We start from the raw sequence: 18,290 nt of genomic DNA, 5'->3' as shown, positions 1-18,290 counted from the left end.
TTTATGTACTTATTATTTACTGCTCTGTGTATTTGTGCTGATTCTCACACACGCACACACACACACACACACACACACACACACACACACACACACACACACACACACACACACACACACACACACACACACACACACACACACACACACACACACACAATAATTTAAATGCTGCAGAAGTGTAATGATAGCAAGCACACAAATAAATGTGGTTACATTCACTTTATTAATACAAAAGTCTTATGTTCATACACACACCACTATTGACAGCTTAGTAGCACATTGTTGCCCTCTCCTGGGTTCATTGGCTGGCTCTGGTCAGTTCAATCTTCTTCGTCTGCATCATTTTTTGGCTGTCGGAGAGAAATCACAATATTTTACATTGATTCAGGAATTATGTATTTGAATACATTCTTTATTCAGTGGCACAATTGACATAATCTTTGAGGAATAATTTATAGCAGTTTAAAACATTGCTAAATCCAGCGGCCATTGCTTTGAGCTGAATGTTTCGCTTGTTATGACCTTCAGATGTCCCTACATATCCATGTGTTATGTGGACAGCAGCAAATATACCTTTTTCTTGCCACAGTTTGTGATCTTGTTTCCTAAAGAGAAAAGAAAAAACATTTAGTTAGTTTGTCTAAAATTCCCAAACTAGTTTGAATTTGTTCAGTAACACTGCTCTGGTGACCACCAGGATGAAAACAGAGCTGTAAAAACAGAAGCAGAAAACTTGCGAACACAATACATGCTTTTTTCCTGTTTGTTATTCACAGACACCTTTGTTTGCCCGCGCCCAATCATTCCAGCCACATATAGTATGACAGAAGCAACAACACACATTCACACACTTGATACACACAATCACACTTTAACTGACCAGTTTGTCTGGTATTTGCTTGTGTTTTCAATGATAAATATTTGAACCAGTGACAGAAACTAAACACACACATGATATGTTGCTGTAGACTTACCAAGCAAGAGGAGGAAGGAAAGGACCACAACTACTCCGGCAAAGATCAGACCTCCAACACGTAGTGTATGGTAGTCTAGAAATTTACATGGGAGACTGTCACCATATCATTACTTGTACCTGTGATATCTGTTACTGTACTTTATATTGCATTTCTCATTTTCAACATTATAAAAGCACCTGGCAGAAGCTAGGTATGTACAATCAAACTCTCTTTCAAAGAGGTTGCTACTCACCGTATTCAAAGTCCGAATCATAGTCGGGTTCTATATCTGAGGAGGTAAAGAGTATAAAGAGATACAAACCCAGATTAAACATTGTTATAGACACAATGTGGCTGCTGCAGACTTAAATGCATCCTTGTGAGAAATATTTGTATTGCTTTTTATACCTTATATTTTAACTGAATTCACTTGATTCTAACTTTTAGACAGCAAACAAAATAGGTACAAAAAAAATCAGTATTTTGTCAATCACTGAAGGCTTTTTCAGATATAATTGCACTGAACTATGTTGCAGCCGTCTACGTTATAATTTTTTTTGTCTTTATAAATAATATGATACACATCCACTTGCCTCCTGGCAAAGTCTTTTTTTTGTTGTTTTTTTTTTTAGGATTGTTGCTTGAGCCAAATTTGCTGTACTTTCAGCACTAATATTGACAGTACAGATTTCACGAATTTTTAACTGTGGCAATATGAGACGCTGAGCTGAAAGTGAGATGCTACAGGAATCATATTGTTTTTTTGATTGTTGTTTTTTTTTTCATTTGATTGTCAAGCCACCAGAGGGCACTTTGAATAACAATTTCCAAGCTGTACATATCTGTGCAGTAATGGGTCTAAGAAGTTGCTGTTAGTTCTTCTGACTCAGAATCACATGTGTGTGAGTGAGTGAGAGTGAGTGTCATGTTAAAAGATCTATTTTGTTGGCTGGTGTTTGTGTTTAAGGAGCAGTTCAGCGTACCTTTAGAGGACATGTTGCCTGGTCTGTTTGTGTGTTCAGTTGACAATACTGGAGGGACAGAATATAAACTGTTAACAAAAGGCCATGGATAAAGGCAGCTGCCAGCTGGCTAGTTATCAGCTGGGTCTGCTTTTTTATATGATTAAATCAAGACCATGATGGAAAAACAGTCATTCACCATCCAGTCTCGTATCTAAAAATCTCTTTGTTGATGGAAAAATAAGTTGCATGGATTTTGACCTTAGCAGGAGTTTCTTTTTTTTTAAAGGTTAGACAGCTGTTAAGGCTAAATAAATTCACCTTACTCATCTGCCGAGAAATGTACAAGACCAGTGGCATCATTGTTTCTCTTTTCACACTCCTTCAGCCTCCTAATGTGCAGGCTTCTTATTCCATACGTCTCCCGACCAATAATCAATTGCTTACACAGATTAACAGGCTTAAAGTTTACGTTGTTATCTCAATTTTGTTCAAACAGTGACTGGTGGACTTCGTTTCTTTTGTTCCTAATTGCGTCTTAGCCTTCTCAATGTGCCACTGAGCACAAGTACTACTGGGCAGTTACTCATTAATATATTACAGCTTCAATATTCATTAACCTTGGACCTTGAGCTGGTAGAGGTCATGGATGTAGCAGGACAGAGTAAAAACCACAATAAAAGCAATAATGCATCAGAGCGATTGTATTTTTCTAAAATGGGAGCATTTCACAAGAACACTACTAACAAAGTACCGTCTGTTCTCTAAACCCACTTTTACAAGAAGTATTATTGGATTATGTGGGAATGCACAGTGAAAAACAATTGGAGCAACTTGGGCATGGACACTGTGGCATGTAGGCCAATAATTCTTGCTTAACACGCTCAAAAAAACATGGTGCTTATTAACTAGCATCTTCAAGATGCAAGTTGATGTTATTTTAGTGAATCCCGGTCCATTGATCAAACAATAACATTTTACATCATCATACAAACAAAATATAGTCATTTATAACCGGCACATTTTTTCACCATTTGTTTAGAAAGTAAAGGAACGACTTACCTAAGCTGCTGAAGGCTCTTTTACCTCTGTCCAGGTGTGTCTGTGTGTGTGACCTGTATGCAACTGAAAGACCCAGCCCAGTCATCCACCCCTTTACAGACACATACACTTATACACAAACGGCTTCTCCACGCCTCCAGGCATATTTCAGACCGCTCAGTTACACATTTACAATGTCATAAAGTTAGTGCCAATAATGGAAAGATTTGTCGACCTTTGGAGTCATAGACGTTGAAAGGCAGCACGTTACTGGCTGTCAGTGAGGAACAAGCTTCACGACGGCTCGTCTCAAGGACTCAAAGAGCAACATTACAACCTTGACTGACATTGGTGGGAGTGCTCCAAGAGCAGTGGTGGACAGTAACGGAGTAAATTTACTTGAGTACTGTACTTAAGTACATATCGAGGATTTGTACTTTACTTGAGTATTAGATTTCTTTGGTACTTATTACTCTTACTTGAATACATTTCCAAGACAAATATTTTTACTTTAACTCGAGTAAATTTCTGGGAAGGCTGAAAAGTACTCGTTACTTTCAGGTCTGCTCTTTTTTCTCTCTTTTGTCGTTTTCAAGACAGACATGGGGAGACAAGACAGACATTGGGAGACAGTTTGTTATGCTCTATATTGCTTTATTGTACTGGTACATGTCCTTCCTGTAAAGTTAAGTGACTTCAACATTGAGTTATTGAAAGCAGAGATGTAGTTTTTTGTAAAGCAGTGGTCTTTGAGGGGGATCCAGACTTAGTTGGATGGTGCAGGTTCATTTGGTTTCAGTTCATGATTGTTAATAAACTCTGCATCATCTGCTGTCCTCTTATGATCCCATTCATTTGATTTGTTTTTGGTGTTTCTGCAGGTTTTATATAACATTGTGGTTCTAAAAGCAGCACATCAGTGCAGCTGGTTTCAAAGAGTTAATTCTCAGAAACAAGAGTTAAAAGATCCTTAAATTAATTTAGAAAAAATATAGTAATTTACTGATGTGGAAAATAAGAAATTTACTCTTACTCTTACTTTTACTTAAAGTAAATTTAAAAGCATTTACTTTTGGATACTTAAGTACCTTTAAAAGCAAGTACTTTTCTACTCTTACTCGAGTAATATTTTGACTGAGCTACTTTTACTTGTAACGGAGTAAATTTTGACCAGTAGTATTTGTACTCTTACTCAAGTACTGGGGTCGAGTACTCTGTCCACCTCTGTCCAAGAGTGCCGCTTGGGAAACAAGTTCAAATGCTCCCTGAAAAAAAGCATAATCTGCTCTGAATTCTGGTTGCCCACTAAAATAAAACAAAAAGACACATACTGTATTTGAACATATGTTTATTTTGTATTTGTTAATGCCAAAAGCACAACAGATTGCTACACAACAAGGCCCAATGCGTAAAATGACTACAGCATTTACTTACAGCAGTCATTTCTGGGACAGGGAGACTCAGGCCTGAGTCTGGTGAAAGCTTAACCTGAAATGCAACTTCACAACAAAAAACATTCATCTGTTCTCACTCTATAATTTAACTTACATTAGGCATCTAATAATATAGTCTAGAAAAGGAGTCTAAACTTTTCACTTTGCTCTTTTTTCAGTACATCTATAGTAATCCAAAACACAACAACATAAGATAAATCAGATGCGTAACAATTAAGCAATAAAGTTTTTTTTTTTTTTTTTTTTTTTTTTTCTAAGGACACCCTGGTTTAATTGTGGCACCAGTGAGTTTAAGTGGGGAAGCTAATCACAGCCTGCCGGAGACTAGTTAATCCTGACGGAGCCAGTGACACAGCAGTGGATTAGATATGTGGACAAGAAGGCAGTGAGACAGCTGACGTAGGAGTGCTCGCCACTTCAGATGGTGAGACCGTGTGCAGGAGAAGCCTGTGCAGATACCTGCAAATCACTCACATGCTCACTCTGAGAGCTGTGACGGACGAGATTGTCTCATATAAGGCTCATCACATCTACATGTAGAGATACACATGCACTTGTGATGGACACATTCATACATACACAAGATACTCATGCACATATATAACATCCATATGTGCACACAGACACACCCAACCATTCAAACGGAAACATCAATAAAAACTATTTAATTACATATTTCATAAGTAAACTAACACAATTTTGATTGCTATACTGTATATATACATATACTGTATGTTATAATCCAAATGTGAGAAACATTATCCAGGACAACAGACAAAACTTAGCAACAAATCCACAAATCCCATAAACTAAAGTTTGACAGAATTACATAAAGAACAACAGACAGTACAATATCAAAAAGGTTTCTAAGATTTTAACGACGATCTTGTGTGAGGATTGCTACTGGCTAAGACAACAAACTGGATTGACAGACTATCACAGAAAGGCACAGGAATGGACAAGAGCATTGAGGGGTGGGCTCAGTCACAACGAAGAACGACCGCCACAAGATCTATGTACATGATACATGTTTAAATGTGCACTTCCCCTCTTACCCCAGCAAATAACCAGTTAAAACATTCTTCAATTCTGCCGTTGTTCTTGTGACTAACTACGAAATAGAAATGACCATCATTTCAGAAAGTGGTCACATCGCTGTGGTGAAGCCTCAGTTGTCTGCTGGAGTCTCTTTGGCAGCTGCTGCAGCAGAAACAGGTCAGCAATACAGGATTTTAGTTTGAGCAAACATGGAGTCATTACTTCTAGATATATTCCTCTATTTCACATGAAGTCACTTAAACGTCAAAGTGCACACATGATACTGAAGATTGTGCACTGCTAACATAAAGGATACAATAATCTGTGGTACCTTTGTGCATCACTTGTAAATGATTTTGTGAGCGTCACCGTGAGAAAAGATTAGATTTCCAAACGCCCTAAAGTTGAATATAAATCACTCCTTAACATTTTAAGTAAGAGTACTTTTGTGTTTCCATCCATTTTTTTTTTTTTTACAGTTTATGATTATTTTTTTCAGCTGCTCTATAGGGAAATTAATGCAGGTACTCTCAAAGTTCTTCTGACACTTCACCAAGGTCTTTTACACACAAATGAGGTCCTTTTGATGTGCTCTTCTGACAGTCCTTCAAATAGTTGTCTGGTAATTTTGTTCTGTAATGCAGAGCTTAACTTGACCTTTACTATTCACACTCCGAGGATGAGCGCACTACAAAGGTAAGTGAGAAACAAACAGTTTTGGTGACCTTGTCTTCTCGGTCTGATGGAAATGATTTTGTTCTGTATTCGTGAATAAAATCTTTTTTATTTAAAGCTTTGCCAGGATGAAGTTTTTTAGTTTGCTTTTTATATCATACTGTATATAAAAAAGCGACTTTGAGTGCCATGAAAGGCGCCTTACAACGGTCTGAAGATTGGACCTGAACCACTCCTGATTCCTGTTGAATAAAATCAATATTTTCTGCCGAGTAAGGACTCATGGGAGTGTAAATATTCACTTCAAGTAGTCAGGTTTGTGATACCTTAATCAATTTTCCATTAACACCGCATCTGGAGTTTAGGTCAAACAACTCCAGCAACATGATCATCATTTTTTTTAAATTTTACTTCAACATTAAAATTTAACTTCCCTGATGTGTTTCTACGATACTTGCATGTTGCTTTATTTGGATTCAGGGGAAGCCCTTTGCAGAGGCTGTTTGGAAATGGGCTGGCATCTTCAAAAATACCAAGCGAGTAACTGGACAATGAATTTGCTTTTAACCATCCCAAGGATCACATTTTAATAAATGAATAACATGTTATTGTGAATAGAAACTGCCACTGGTGACAGCCTGAAACACAAAGCAGCCGGTAGCACAACCTCATTCATCTGAACTCATAATGTATTGACCACATCCAAACAGTTTGAAGCCTGACAGTATGGGTTCTCTATTGGTTGTGAAAATTGGTTGTAAACACAAGAAAGAAAAGCAGTATTTTTTATATTTAGGAAATTGATTCATATTTAGGAAAATTGGCATTTTATTTTTTGCCTTTCAGGGGTCTCCTGTGTTCTCCTGCTTTAAAGGAATCAAGCATTTTAGATTTAGTTTTTTTCTTGCTGAGAAAAACCTAAGACTAGATAATTTAGGCAGGCTTGAGTCAGAAAACTTTTTAGTCTTTGAAATATGCAGAGTCTGCCAAAATATAAGCTTTGTCTTTAATTTAATGCTTAAATTATCCACATTAACAGAAAATGGGATGAGTAAAACTACAGTGAAGTCAATTTGTGACTTCTAAAACATACAGTAAATATTACTTGTACACTCCCAATATAGTCTGAAACCCAACCCCTCACTCTGATATACGTACATATATACACATGCCTTTTTTCACTTCCTCTCACTGGGAAACTCTCTTATGGATTTATGTCAAGATGTGAGCCTGATGTGAGAAGAACTGGAAGAGAGCTAAAACGCCCAGCTTACCCTTGGATACGACCAGGTTCTCCTCTTGTGCCTCCTCATCTCTGGGGGCCCTGCAGAGAGAATCCACAGGTTGTCATGGTAACCAGATCATGTCAGTGAAAGAAAAGCCCTCAAGTAAATCGTTTTCTTTTTCAATTAGACTTGAACGCTGGCATACCTGGGCTTCTGACTGATACTGCAGCGGCATCGCCGACCTACAAACATAAACTTATTAGATGTATTACATATTCAGTACCATTAACTTTTATTAATCTTTTTTTTATTTTAATTGTAAGAACAAATGACATTGAGCGCATGTTGTTGTGATAACATAAGTAGACACACAATGAGAGGTCAACTTACTGAGAATAAGAAGGATGCCCAGAGTGAACAGAACCACAGCGAGTACTAATCCCCCAATTCTCAAAGTCTCATAGTCTGTAAACAAGAGTGGGATGTATCGAAAAAAATACCTTTCAGGTACTGACACAATCTGCTGATGATTGATGCTTTTAGGTTTTGCTTTTGGTTTTTTGAAACTTACCATACTTAAAAGGGTTTTCAACTATTGCTTCACCATCTGTGGACATACAGAAAGCATGCAGAACAATATTCAAATATGACAAATATATAGACTCCTGCAGATAATTGATCTGTTACAAGTTAAAGATACATCAACGTGTCTTTGAATATTTTTCTGAAGAAGTCATTTTCATGAGTTCTCTATTATTAGTTTAGAAATGTTATATTTTTATCAAATAATGTAAAGCTAGCATAGCTATCATGGCGTATAAGTGAAAATAGTCAATTATATCTTTGAGGGCAAAAATCGTTGAACCCAGTGGTAGACACTCCTGGTGAGGGGGTGTGTCAAGCTGAAGAAGGAGACCTACATGGTAAGTGTTTCAGATTGCAGAAGAAGCTGTCAGGTGGTAGACCAAGTGGGCTGCAACCTCAGGAGTTGCTGAGGAAAAAACTTGGGTGAGAGAGGAGTTAGGAGAGGCCATGGAGAGCAACTTTTGATTGGCTCTGAGAACATTTTAGTAAACCATCAGGCCAGTCAGAAGTCCAGTTTGGTGGCCAAGGGGATTTCATCTCTGCTTTTTGCAAATGATGTAGGCCTGTTGGCTTCATGGAGCTGTGATCGTCAGTTTCCTGTGGAGCAGTTAACAGCTGAGTGGGAAGCAGCAGGGATGAGAATTGGCACCTCCAAATCTGAGGCCATGGATATCTGTCAGAAAGAGTGGAATGCCCTCTCTGCGTTGGAAGTGAGCTGCTGCCTCAAGTGGAGTCTGCCTCAGGGTCTTACTCACAAGTGAAGGAGGAATGGCAGGTGGGTTGGTGCGGCATCTGCAGTAATGCAGACTCTGCACCTGTACAACGGTCTATTGTGTTGTATTCCCTATGAAGCTCCCAGACCCCTTAGGTCTTCTGGATCTGGCTTGTTGTGTGTCCCAAGAACCAGAACCAAGCAAGGTGAGGCAGTGTTCAGTTATTCTGCTCCTCACCGGTGGAACAAACTTCCTGTAGACCTGAGGTCTGCTCCAACTGTCAGCTCCTTCAAATCAGGGCTAAAAACATTACTGTTTACTGAAGTGTACTCTTAAATTAAACCTGCTGTACTCTACTGCCCTTATTTTTTTATTTTTTTTAACAGCTTGTGCTTTTTATTATTTTACTTCTTTTCTTATTCTTACCTATTTGTTATTATGTCTTGCCGCTTTTAATGTCAATGTAAAGCACTTTGAATTACCTTGTGTTGAATTGTGCTATATAAATAAATTTGCCTTGCCTTGCCTTGTATTGAAGAGGGAGCTGAGCTAAAAGGCAAGAGTCTCTGTTTACTGGTCAATCTATGTTCCTTTCTGTACTTCTGAACTGTGAGTAGTGACTGAAGGGATATGACCATGAATAAAAGAGGCTGAAATTATTTTCCCTTATAGATAGGGTGAAAAGTTCAGTGATCGGGGAGGGACTCGGAGTGGAATCGATGCTCCTCCTCATCAAGAGGAGCATTTGGTGAGGATGCAAGTATGAATTTCCTGTATTTTAGAAAGCATGATCTCCTCTCCTTTCCATCAAATGATGATTCCCTTTCCAATAATGAAAGTCTATCTTGTTTGGACTGATAATTTCTTTTATCTTACCAAACATCTACTATGGTTTGCTATAGTGCAGCAGTCCCTAGAGGGCTGATCCAGAAACCAACAAACCACTTTATGGACTCTTCAGGTGTAACCCAAAAGACTGAACAGAGGAGTACTCACCCTTTGCGCTCGGGTCTGTCTCAGCTGAGAGGAAACAAAAAAAAGAGTCAGAGTGAAAGGACAATGTAGAGACAGACAGGAAATGATTGACGAAAACTACATAAAGATTAACAATCTATTAACTTGAATAATACTAGTTGTACAGTAAGTGTCACAAGAAGAAGAAAAGGAACACCGTTTTGTTTTCTAGGCTCTAGGCATGTTTACATTTTTCATTTATTGAGGTCGATGGAAGTCTCACACACAGGCAGTTACACCAGTGGTGCGTAAAACCCACTCTTAAAGCTCTTTAACGATGACTGATGTTTATGAGTCATGCCCAGAAGGGGACTTTTCATAAAGCATTCCTTCTCGTCCCAACACTGCCTCCTTATGGGCATGTGTGTTTGTACGCATGGATATGAGTGTGTCTTTCATGAGTATGGGGGCACTTACCAGCCACACATACCAGGAGTGACGAGAGGAAGAGCAAAGTAGTTTCCATGGTTACTGTTGATACAGAGTAATGAAGAGGTTTGAAGTGAGATAGTGAAAGAAAGACACTAACACACTAACACACACATACGCACACATAAATGCTTAGACACCAGTAAGAGACACCACTCCAAACATATATGTATCTGCAGTTTGAGACATAAACCATAACAGTGAACAAATATTGTGCGTAACACAAAGTTTTACCATGAATCATCCAGTGTATAAAAAGGGGGACATCACAGACAACTGGCTCTATTCACAAATATCAACTAAAGACATAAATGGTATTATCTTGCATAAAATTGTATGTCCAGAGTCAAACATGTTCTCTTTTCCTGGCAAAGTATTCATTCCTCCCTGTGGGCATCACACAACCTTGGCCTATTTTCAGGGAGGACACACGCACACACAGAGACATGCACGCACGCACAGATATTAATTGCACCTCCCTCAAAATGTGTTGAGAGTAAAAGATCTTTTTTTATCACATATATTCACTAAATGTTTAGTATTATTCCAAAATGGTCAAACTGGCTGTACCTTTCTTTGGATTCTAATGTCTGGAAACTCTGGAAAAAAAAGGATTATTGAGATTTGTTTTTTTTTGTCATGTTCTTGATTAGATACATTTTGTACTCTTATGTCTGAAGGTCAGTCCAAAACCACACTTTAAGAGCACGACATGAGCTTTTAAGAGCCCAGTTTTCTAAAACTTTTGCTTTAGCACTACACAAGTAAAAAGCTGTGTATGGATAATTTCCAACCATGTGACTGATTAACTCAGGCTGCTCAGGTCCATTTATGTCCATCTATCCATATAACTGTCCATCCCGAGCTGCTTGAGTGCTCTATTACAGTCATTAGCAGGCATAACAAATTTAATACTGTTGTGCAATTGCAATCTATGTTGCTGCTTAGTATGCTTTATTATGAGCTCTGAAAAGATCTGATATGGAATGAGGTATGGACTGACCATAGGGCTTACCGTAAGCCCTCCTACCCCCCACCCCATGATCATGTAATATTTGTGAAACATTGCTTTGCTGAAATGGCTTATTAATCCTTGGTAGGTAACCAGATAAATAACAAGAGTTAAATTAACATTTCTGCCTCTCTCTCTCTTTCTCTGTGTTTAGTCAAGAAAGACTGTTGAAATAGGAGTGGAAGTGTCACAGGGAGATCAGGCAGTGGTCGACTATTTTAGCCGCCCTGATTCACAAAGAGGCAGGAATTTTTTAAGTTTCATCCACAACAAGATGCCATAAACCCTGTCATCCAGAGTCTCTTCACTAGAACGAAAGACATAGCATGGAAATGGTTGACGTAGGCAATTGCCTCCACGTACTGTTTAATAATCATGGTGGGCCGCTGTGGCCAAAAATGCCCGGGCCATTTTTTGGTCCCAGTCCAGCCCTGTATGGAACGGATTACAGCAAAGCGATCTCTCAAAAATGAAATCATGTGATTGTTTTATGGATCAAAATGTTTTGTTTATTTGACTAAGATAACTGATTAAAGTGGCCAGGACAAATTAGTTGGTACAGTATCCCTAGAAAAGACTAGTAATTTGACGACAACAAAAAGGAAAATTGATGACAAGCTGAAGAGATGGATAACACAAATGGTAATCAAAGACTCCAGAACAACTTTCAAAGAGATTCAAGATTAACTCCAAGGTCGAGGTAAAGTACATCAGTGTCAGATCACACCATCCATCACTGTTTGAGCCAAAGTGGACTAAATGGAAGATAAACAATGAGGACTACACAGTTGAAAGCAAATTCTAAAAAAAGCAGACTGGAATTTGTCAAAGTGTTTGTTGATGAGCCATACAGCTTCTCAGAGAAAGTCCTTTGCACAGATAAGACAAAACTAGTCATTTTTGGTCTATGTTCACAGATGCAAAAAGGAAGCATTCAAAGAAAAAAGAAAAACACTACCTAATGTGAAACCTGGACGAGGTTCAGTTATGCTCTGGAGCTGCTTTGCTGCGTCTGGCACAAGGTTGAATCTGTGCGGGGACTGTCTAAGCATTCTGGTATTTACAATTTCAGATAGTAGTTTTAGTGCTGTGGTGTGATGTTCTGACTTTTTACACTGATGTTTGTGTGGTATACCTTCTCCTGCCCTGGTCTATGGCTTGAGAGGTTGTTGTTGTTTTTTTTTTTGAAGTTATCTTTATTATTATGATAATTTTTTTATTTATTCATTTTTTTAAATTTAATTCAATTACATTTTTTTAAATAATAGCTTTTTCACTGCCTGCCATTTTACGTTCCCTGATAGTGTAACAGCGTTTCATTCTTTTGTTACTCTAACTTGTTCTTAATAGTCCTCCCTTTTTCCTTTCTCTCATCAGTGTATCTAGTTTCAGTGAGCTGATCTTCCTTCCTTCTGTCAAGCAGTGCAGCCATTTTTCTAGTGACAAGAGCAGAGCTCCTGTTGTGTTTTTTTTCTGGCTCGATTCTGTCCCCACATCCTTGGCCTGTTGTTTGCAGTCTTTACAGATACAAACAAAGTACATCAAGCAGGAAACTTTACGCTTAAGCACTCAATGAGCAGGTAAGCTATACTCATTCTGTCAGATCATTTTCCTAATTAGGTCAACTCAATTTTTTTGAAGTATTCAAAAGGATCTATTTACATCTATATTTGACACCTTGTTTCACGCATAAGCTTATTTTTTAGAATAATATATGCCTGTATGTGCCTAAAATCTCACACCAACCATGACGCACCTCCATGTTCCCTGTTAATCTGAACAATTCTCTGTACGTAGGAACAATTTGGGGCAACCATTAAAGGCATAATTAATCTCCCACTGGGCTGGTGCAAATATTTGTTGTTGTTTTTTTATTGCTTTGTAACACTAAGTGAAATTTGCCAGTGTTTGTAAAATTGATTTTACTATGACTAAAATGTTGTTGGAGATTAAATGATTTTTCTTAGATTTGGCATTTAAACTACACAGACACAGTAAATAAGAATAGTATGTTAGATTATATGGACCCTCAGGGGCTTAAAGCATGGGTTTGGCGTCTAAACTACCTTAGGGTTCTCTTATAAACTCTTCTCATCATTCATTCTTCAAATGTAGCTAAATTCCTCACTAGAGCCAAAATCAAAAAGAAGTCCATAGTAAGCCCCCCTCGATGTAATGTCTGACTTTTATCCACATGCAATTATGACAGGTACTACTTAACAGGAATGACTCCTCTACAGAGTTCATTCCAACTTTACCCTCTAGTTCATTCATTTATCTAAGGGTGCAAATAGTGCCAATCTCTGCCTTGCCAACCAGTGCACAACTGCCAAAAATCCATCGACCACCCCAGCAACCATTTAGACTTTGATTATATGATTCAAACTGAGTGGGTAAGTGGTTGTGCTTCATTCTCAACATCTCAATGTATTATCTTAATGCGGTCAGAGTCTGGACAACAAACTGTAAATTTTGCTAGACTAATGACAAAGACTGAGACAGAAATGCCTTTATTGATATGTAATAAAGTAAGATATTTGGCTTAAAATATAAGAAGCTTAAAATGTTCTGCTCCTTTATGTTTCTTAGTTACATGATTTGGAAATGTTAAATTGTAAAGCAATTTTACCTTGCTTCTATTTGATTTAGCCTACATATGGTAAGCCTTGCCTGGTTGAGTTTGGTTTGTACATTTTTTACACGACCTGTAGACAGTTCGTTGCGTTTCACTGCCCATCTTATGAGAATGTGACAAATAAAAATCTTTGAATCTTGAACTGGTGCAGTTAGCTGGCTAGGCTAACTATAGTAGTTAACCTGATAATTGTAGTTTGTATTCAACAAGCAAAAGTTGTAACTGATCCAATCTATTCCGAGCCCTTGTTTTAACATTTCAATGGAAAAGTTAACGTATTAGACTCAGGTAAAATCCCCTATCATCTGAAATACACAACATATGATGTACAGTCAATTAATTGCATGTTAATTTCTATGATTGACATCTGCAAATCATGTAGGAAACCTCAAGGAACAGAAATCATCGAACATGCTAAACACATTTTTTTGCACTAAAGTGTAAAAAAATGTAAACAACTCAAAAGTAGAGCTTTCCTTTATAGCAGTATGCTATCCATTTGTTTGTTTGGGTTCTCAAATGGCTGTTTCTGTCCAGGTAAAGAGGACTAGCCATCTAAAATCAAGCAGCTCCTGTCACTGAAAAGTGGTATAGCCTATGAAAATACTCGTTTTTTGTTTTTTTTTGTCATGAAAATACAAGTGCTATACCAATGGAGAGCAGCACTATCAGCTAACAACAGCTGGTTACAATAGGGCCAGCATATATGCTACTGCATCAAGATGTTATCCACCAATTTTCAGTGTTGATGCCTCTCAAACTTCTGTAAATATCAGCCAACATCTAAAAGGATTTGTAAAAAATAGGCCAGTGGAAAAATTGAACAATTCCAACCGATTTCCTGCCTCTTTTCACCATGCTATTTGCTTCCAGCTGTGGATAAGCAGAATAGTGTGCTACAGTAGTCAGAGATGTCTCATATTACCATGCATTGTTCTTTCATGCATGCAAAAGATAAACAAAACAGTGATCCTCTCACTGAAATGTACTTCTGTGGTATGATTAGAGGCCAATGTCTCCATTGGGAGCCTTTATGTGCACATAGATGGACTAACATAAAGGTTCAAGAGAGCCCCAATGCTGTTTCTAGTCCCTCGCTGGGGATTTGTTGATGGTATGGATGTTACAGTAAGTGGATAGGCTAAGTGGAGACATGAAAAAACACCATGACATTTTAAAGGAATATAAAAACAGTCCAAGATTAAGTGCCAAATAATCACTGAGACACAAAATATGAGATGCCAATTCACACAGCAATATTTTTCCTTCTTCAGCAGTTCGAAACTATACTTTGAAGAAGCAGTATTTTGTATTGTTACAGATTTTTGGCTTTTAGATTGCATCTACTGTAAACAATCTGTTCTGGGACCTTGTTTTAATGTCAATGGAAAAGTTAACATATTAACCTCAACTGAAATCCCCCATCATCTGAAATACACAACATGTACAGCCAAATTATTTCTGCACTGTTGTTATAGACTCCTCAAAATAGTACCAAGTCAATGGAATGGAGGAGAATTGCATAACAGATAAATGAAACCATAAGCCACCTCTAATATCGTCCTGTACATTATAAGAAAATCTGATGTATGAGCTCAGCTTTGGTTTATATTTCGTTTCTGGACAATATTTTTGATCTTCACATAAATACAACAATCTTTATACCAATTTATGTAGCTTTGAAAAGGGTCCATTCTGACATTTTGTTTCAGTTTGCTTCTGATGTAAACGGTGCAAAGATATTCTGTAAAAAATCCTTGGTAATGTATTAAGAAGCTATTAGTGCCAACATTTTTCCCTCTGTGTATAAAAACATGGTTCCTCAGCAACAGTCCGTCTATCAAACCTCAATCTTATGTTCAATGTTATCAAAAAACATCAAGTTTCAAAGCCAAGTTTCCTTTTTATGTTAAAGGGAGAGAAAGGGATAGGAAGGGTGTGATGCCCAAACTTGTAACTGATCCAAAATGTTATTGTTATACAATCAAGGTTTAACATTTATAAAATGACTATATTTCCTTACCAAAGAGAGATGCACCTTACATCTCACTATTTTATGACATTGATGATCACAGTCTTAGTCGCTCACGACATTGACCTTCACTACATGATGATATCTACTTACGATACTATTGATTTGGTCACAAATGTTAGTAAGGAGGAAGTAGGGGGTTATTGTCTGGAGATCTGAGTTTAATACTCTTCTCTCATTCGCGCATTGTAAAGGGTTGGGAGTTTAAAATACACAGCAGTTAGGGTTAGAAGACTTTACATTATAAGGGCTAAAATATTAATTCATGAGTCACTGCTCTCATAAAGCCACACAACAAGCTACATTTTGGAGACATGGAAAAGTAAATGCATCTATCATCTTATGAGACTGGGCTTGTGTGTCTATTTGAAGGAGAACAGCAAAATGGCAGGCAGGGGGAAGTTTTCGCAAACGTGGTGGCAAAGAAAGGGCATGTTAGAAGACAATGAAGGCAGGTGACAAGCAGGCATGAAAATACACTGACACCCTTCGAACAAAAGTGACATTTCTACCATAAGAAGCACAGAGAATTGAAAATCTGAGAGTGTTGTGAGGCACATTTGATGAACGAGGTAAAAACAGAAAGGCAATCAAAGAGACAAGATTAAATGAAAGTGATAGGAGCAAGAGCAGCACATCCAATGAGACATGAAAACAGTAATGAGCTAACCTTTTGCATTAGTTTGTAAATGTCTGATATTTAGAGATGGTTAGGGTAAGTGAAATACAAAATTGCAGTCTAATCAACCCTCAAAACGCTAAATTCCCCAGATCTGGGACGTTAAGAGAATGCAGGTACGAGCAAAATACTCTTAGGGTTTAAAGGGTTAATTAGGAAAAGACAGACAAGGTCATTAAAAAAAAGATACTCTTGCTTTATTCTCACACTATGTTTCTACTGGAAACCACACCCCAGCAAACCCATTAATTATGTCCTCAGTGTTGTCTGTAGCGTACACTATAACCTGTGCCCTCTGATACAAGATCAAATGGTTTTAGAAATGATTTAATTTGACAAAAGCTGTTGTGAGTGATGTGCATACAGTGTTAAGTACACTCACCGGCCATTTTATAAGGTATAACTGGTATACCTAATAAAGAGGTGAACAGTCACCACTTTATTAGGGCATCCCGGGTGTACCTTATAAAGTGGCCTGTGACTGTAAATCAGTTCACTACAAATGCCCCAGCATCAACAAGGTCCATATTTCATTATCAATAAAATATAGGGAGACATATAGGTTAAACCACAGGTCTCCATAGCCAGTGTGAAATAACCTTATCCCCATATGCCATCAGATTGATGCTGCATCACCATGACAACACTGTGCGTCGTTCCATAGTTTCTATCGTCGTGGTAACTGTTTCCTACTGAAAATCCTGGCGCCGAAAGAGAAATTGCTTTGGATGGTGGTGTCATATGAAAACACAAAGAACAAAGAAGACTCCTCATAAACATGACCAGTGGGTGTGGCACACACAGCTCTGGAGTCGTACTCAGCTGACATTCCTCGCTTTCTCAGATAAATCCGTTTGCAAATATATACGCCAGTTTGTGATCGTGGGTGTATTTGTTACCTGCATAAGACAATTCTGACGATTAAAAAAAAAACACACTAAAAAAAAAAACCATTCAGCTCAATAAAGTGCTCTCTAAGCTTCTATAATGATGTGGAGCAGCGTACTCGACAGGCAGTCTCATTACACAGCGCTATAGGCGCGATAATCACCATCCTCATACTGTATGTCTGCGCATGAATCCACTTTTGCGGAGTCAACCTGTGGCTCGTCTTGTGTTGCAGAAAACAGAACGCTTTCTTTTCTTTTCCATTTTAATCTTCGACATCTGATTTTCGTTTTCATTTTTCTACAATGCTGTATGCCATAAAAAAGACAATTAAACGGCGCAAATCGCTTTTCCGCGTCCTTCAAGCAGTGCCATAGGACACACCCTCGCAAGAAAATAATAACAAGAAGCATTATTAATACCTCTCTGTAATCTATCTAGACCACATAAAGCCGTGTGTGGAATCAATATGTTCCAGGCGTGGAGTGAATTATCTTAGAAATGTGCTCAATTCGATGAAAATCCTATTTGGACTACTTATTTACATTGCGCCTGGCACCGAAAATGGGTTATAGGAAATTAATTATGATTAAATTTGCTCCATAAAATGGATGACTTGATATTTTCTTAAAATTTAACAATGGAACGATCTTAACAAAATAAATACATAGCCTACAGTAAAAATGTATGTATATGTTTATCAACTTACCTGTTGTTTCTCCAGGGGACCTTGGACTAACAAACTATCCACCCACAATAGAAAGAAAGAACGAAAACAATCAGCTTGTCTCACAAAGGTTTTGTTGTGGGAATTCTCATCTGTCAGTGTCTGCACACAAGTCATATATCCTGATTCTCTTGCAGATGTGACAACACTGTGGCATCAGGAGTGACTGCTATTCAGTGAGTCGAATCGTCTCTGTTGCTACCTTTTTGTCTCTCTCCTCC

General features: G+C 37.9%; 2 protein-coding genes across 2 annotated transcripts; both read right to left on the bottom strand.

Moving 5' to 3' along the window:
- Positions 1-207: 207 nt before the first annotated feature.
- Positions 208-3,110, bottom strand: LOC133441754 (sodium/potassium-transporting ATPase subunit gamma-like). The gene is made up of 6 exons (XM_061719376.1): positions 2,984-3,110; positions 1,943-1,990; positions 1,213-1,248; positions 978-1,052; positions 577-608; positions 208-353 (listed from the first exon to the last, which is right to left on the bottom strand). The coding sequence occupies exons 1-6, from the start codon at positions 3,066-3,068 to the stop codon at positions 324-326; spliced, it is 306 nt and encodes a 101-aa protein (XP_061575360.1). The 5' UTR covers positions 3,069-3,110; the 3' UTR covers positions 208-323.
- Positions 3,111-4,309: 1,199 nt separating this feature from the next.
- Positions 4,310-18,250, bottom strand: fxyd6 (FXYD domain containing ion transport regulator 6). Its single transcript, XM_061720338.1, has 8 exons — positions 18,052-18,250; positions 10,085-10,138; positions 9,650-9,673; positions 7,927-7,962; positions 7,746-7,820; positions 7,561-7,597; positions 7,404-7,453; positions 4,310-5,616 (listed from the first exon to the last, which is right to left on the bottom strand). The coding sequence occupies exons 2-8, from the start codon at positions 10,131-10,133 to the stop codon at positions 5,585-5,587; spliced, it is 303 nt and encodes a 100-aa protein (XP_061576322.1). The 5' UTR covers positions 10,134-10,138; positions 18,052-18,250; the 3' UTR covers positions 4,310-5,584.
- Positions 18,251-18,290: the final 40 nt, after the last annotated feature.

This window comes from Cololabis saira, chromosome 4 (assembly GCF_033807715.1).
Source record: "Cololabis saira isolate AMF1-May2022 chromosome 4, fColSai1.1, whole genome shotgun sequence".
Lineage (NCBI taxonomy): Eukaryota > Metazoa > Chordata > Actinopteri > Beloniformes > Belonidae > Cololabis > Cololabis saira.
This window is presented reverse-complemented; position numbering and strand designations above follow the sequence as displayed.

Excerpts from the sequence above, each read along its gene's own strand:
- LOC133441754 (XM_061719376.1), bottom strand. The coding sequence starts at position 3,068 with ATGACTGGGCTGGGTCTTTCAGTTGCATACAGGTCACACACACAGACA. Across the intron at positions 1,249-1,942 it reads AGGCAACATGTCCTCTAAAG|ATATAGAACCCGACTATGAT; the intron begins GTACGCTGAACT and ends TTACCTCCTCAG. Across the intron at positions 354-576 it reads CAAACTGTGGCAAGAAAAAG|CCAAAAAATGATGCAGACGA; the intron begins GTATATTTGCTG and ends TCTCTCCGACAG.
- fxyd6 (XM_061720338.1), bottom strand. The coding sequence starts at position 10,133 with ATGGAAACTACTTTGCTCTTCCTCTCGTCACTCCTGGTATGTGTGGCT. Across the intron at positions 9,674-10,084 it reads ACTCCTGGTATGTGTGGCTG|CTGAGACAGACCCGAGCGCA; the intron begins GTAAGTGCCCCC and ends GTTTCCTCTCAG. Across the intron at positions 7,963-9,649 it reads GACAGACCCGAGCGCAAAGG|ATGGTGAAGCAATAGTTGAA; the intron begins GTGAGTACTCCT and ends GTATGTCCACAG.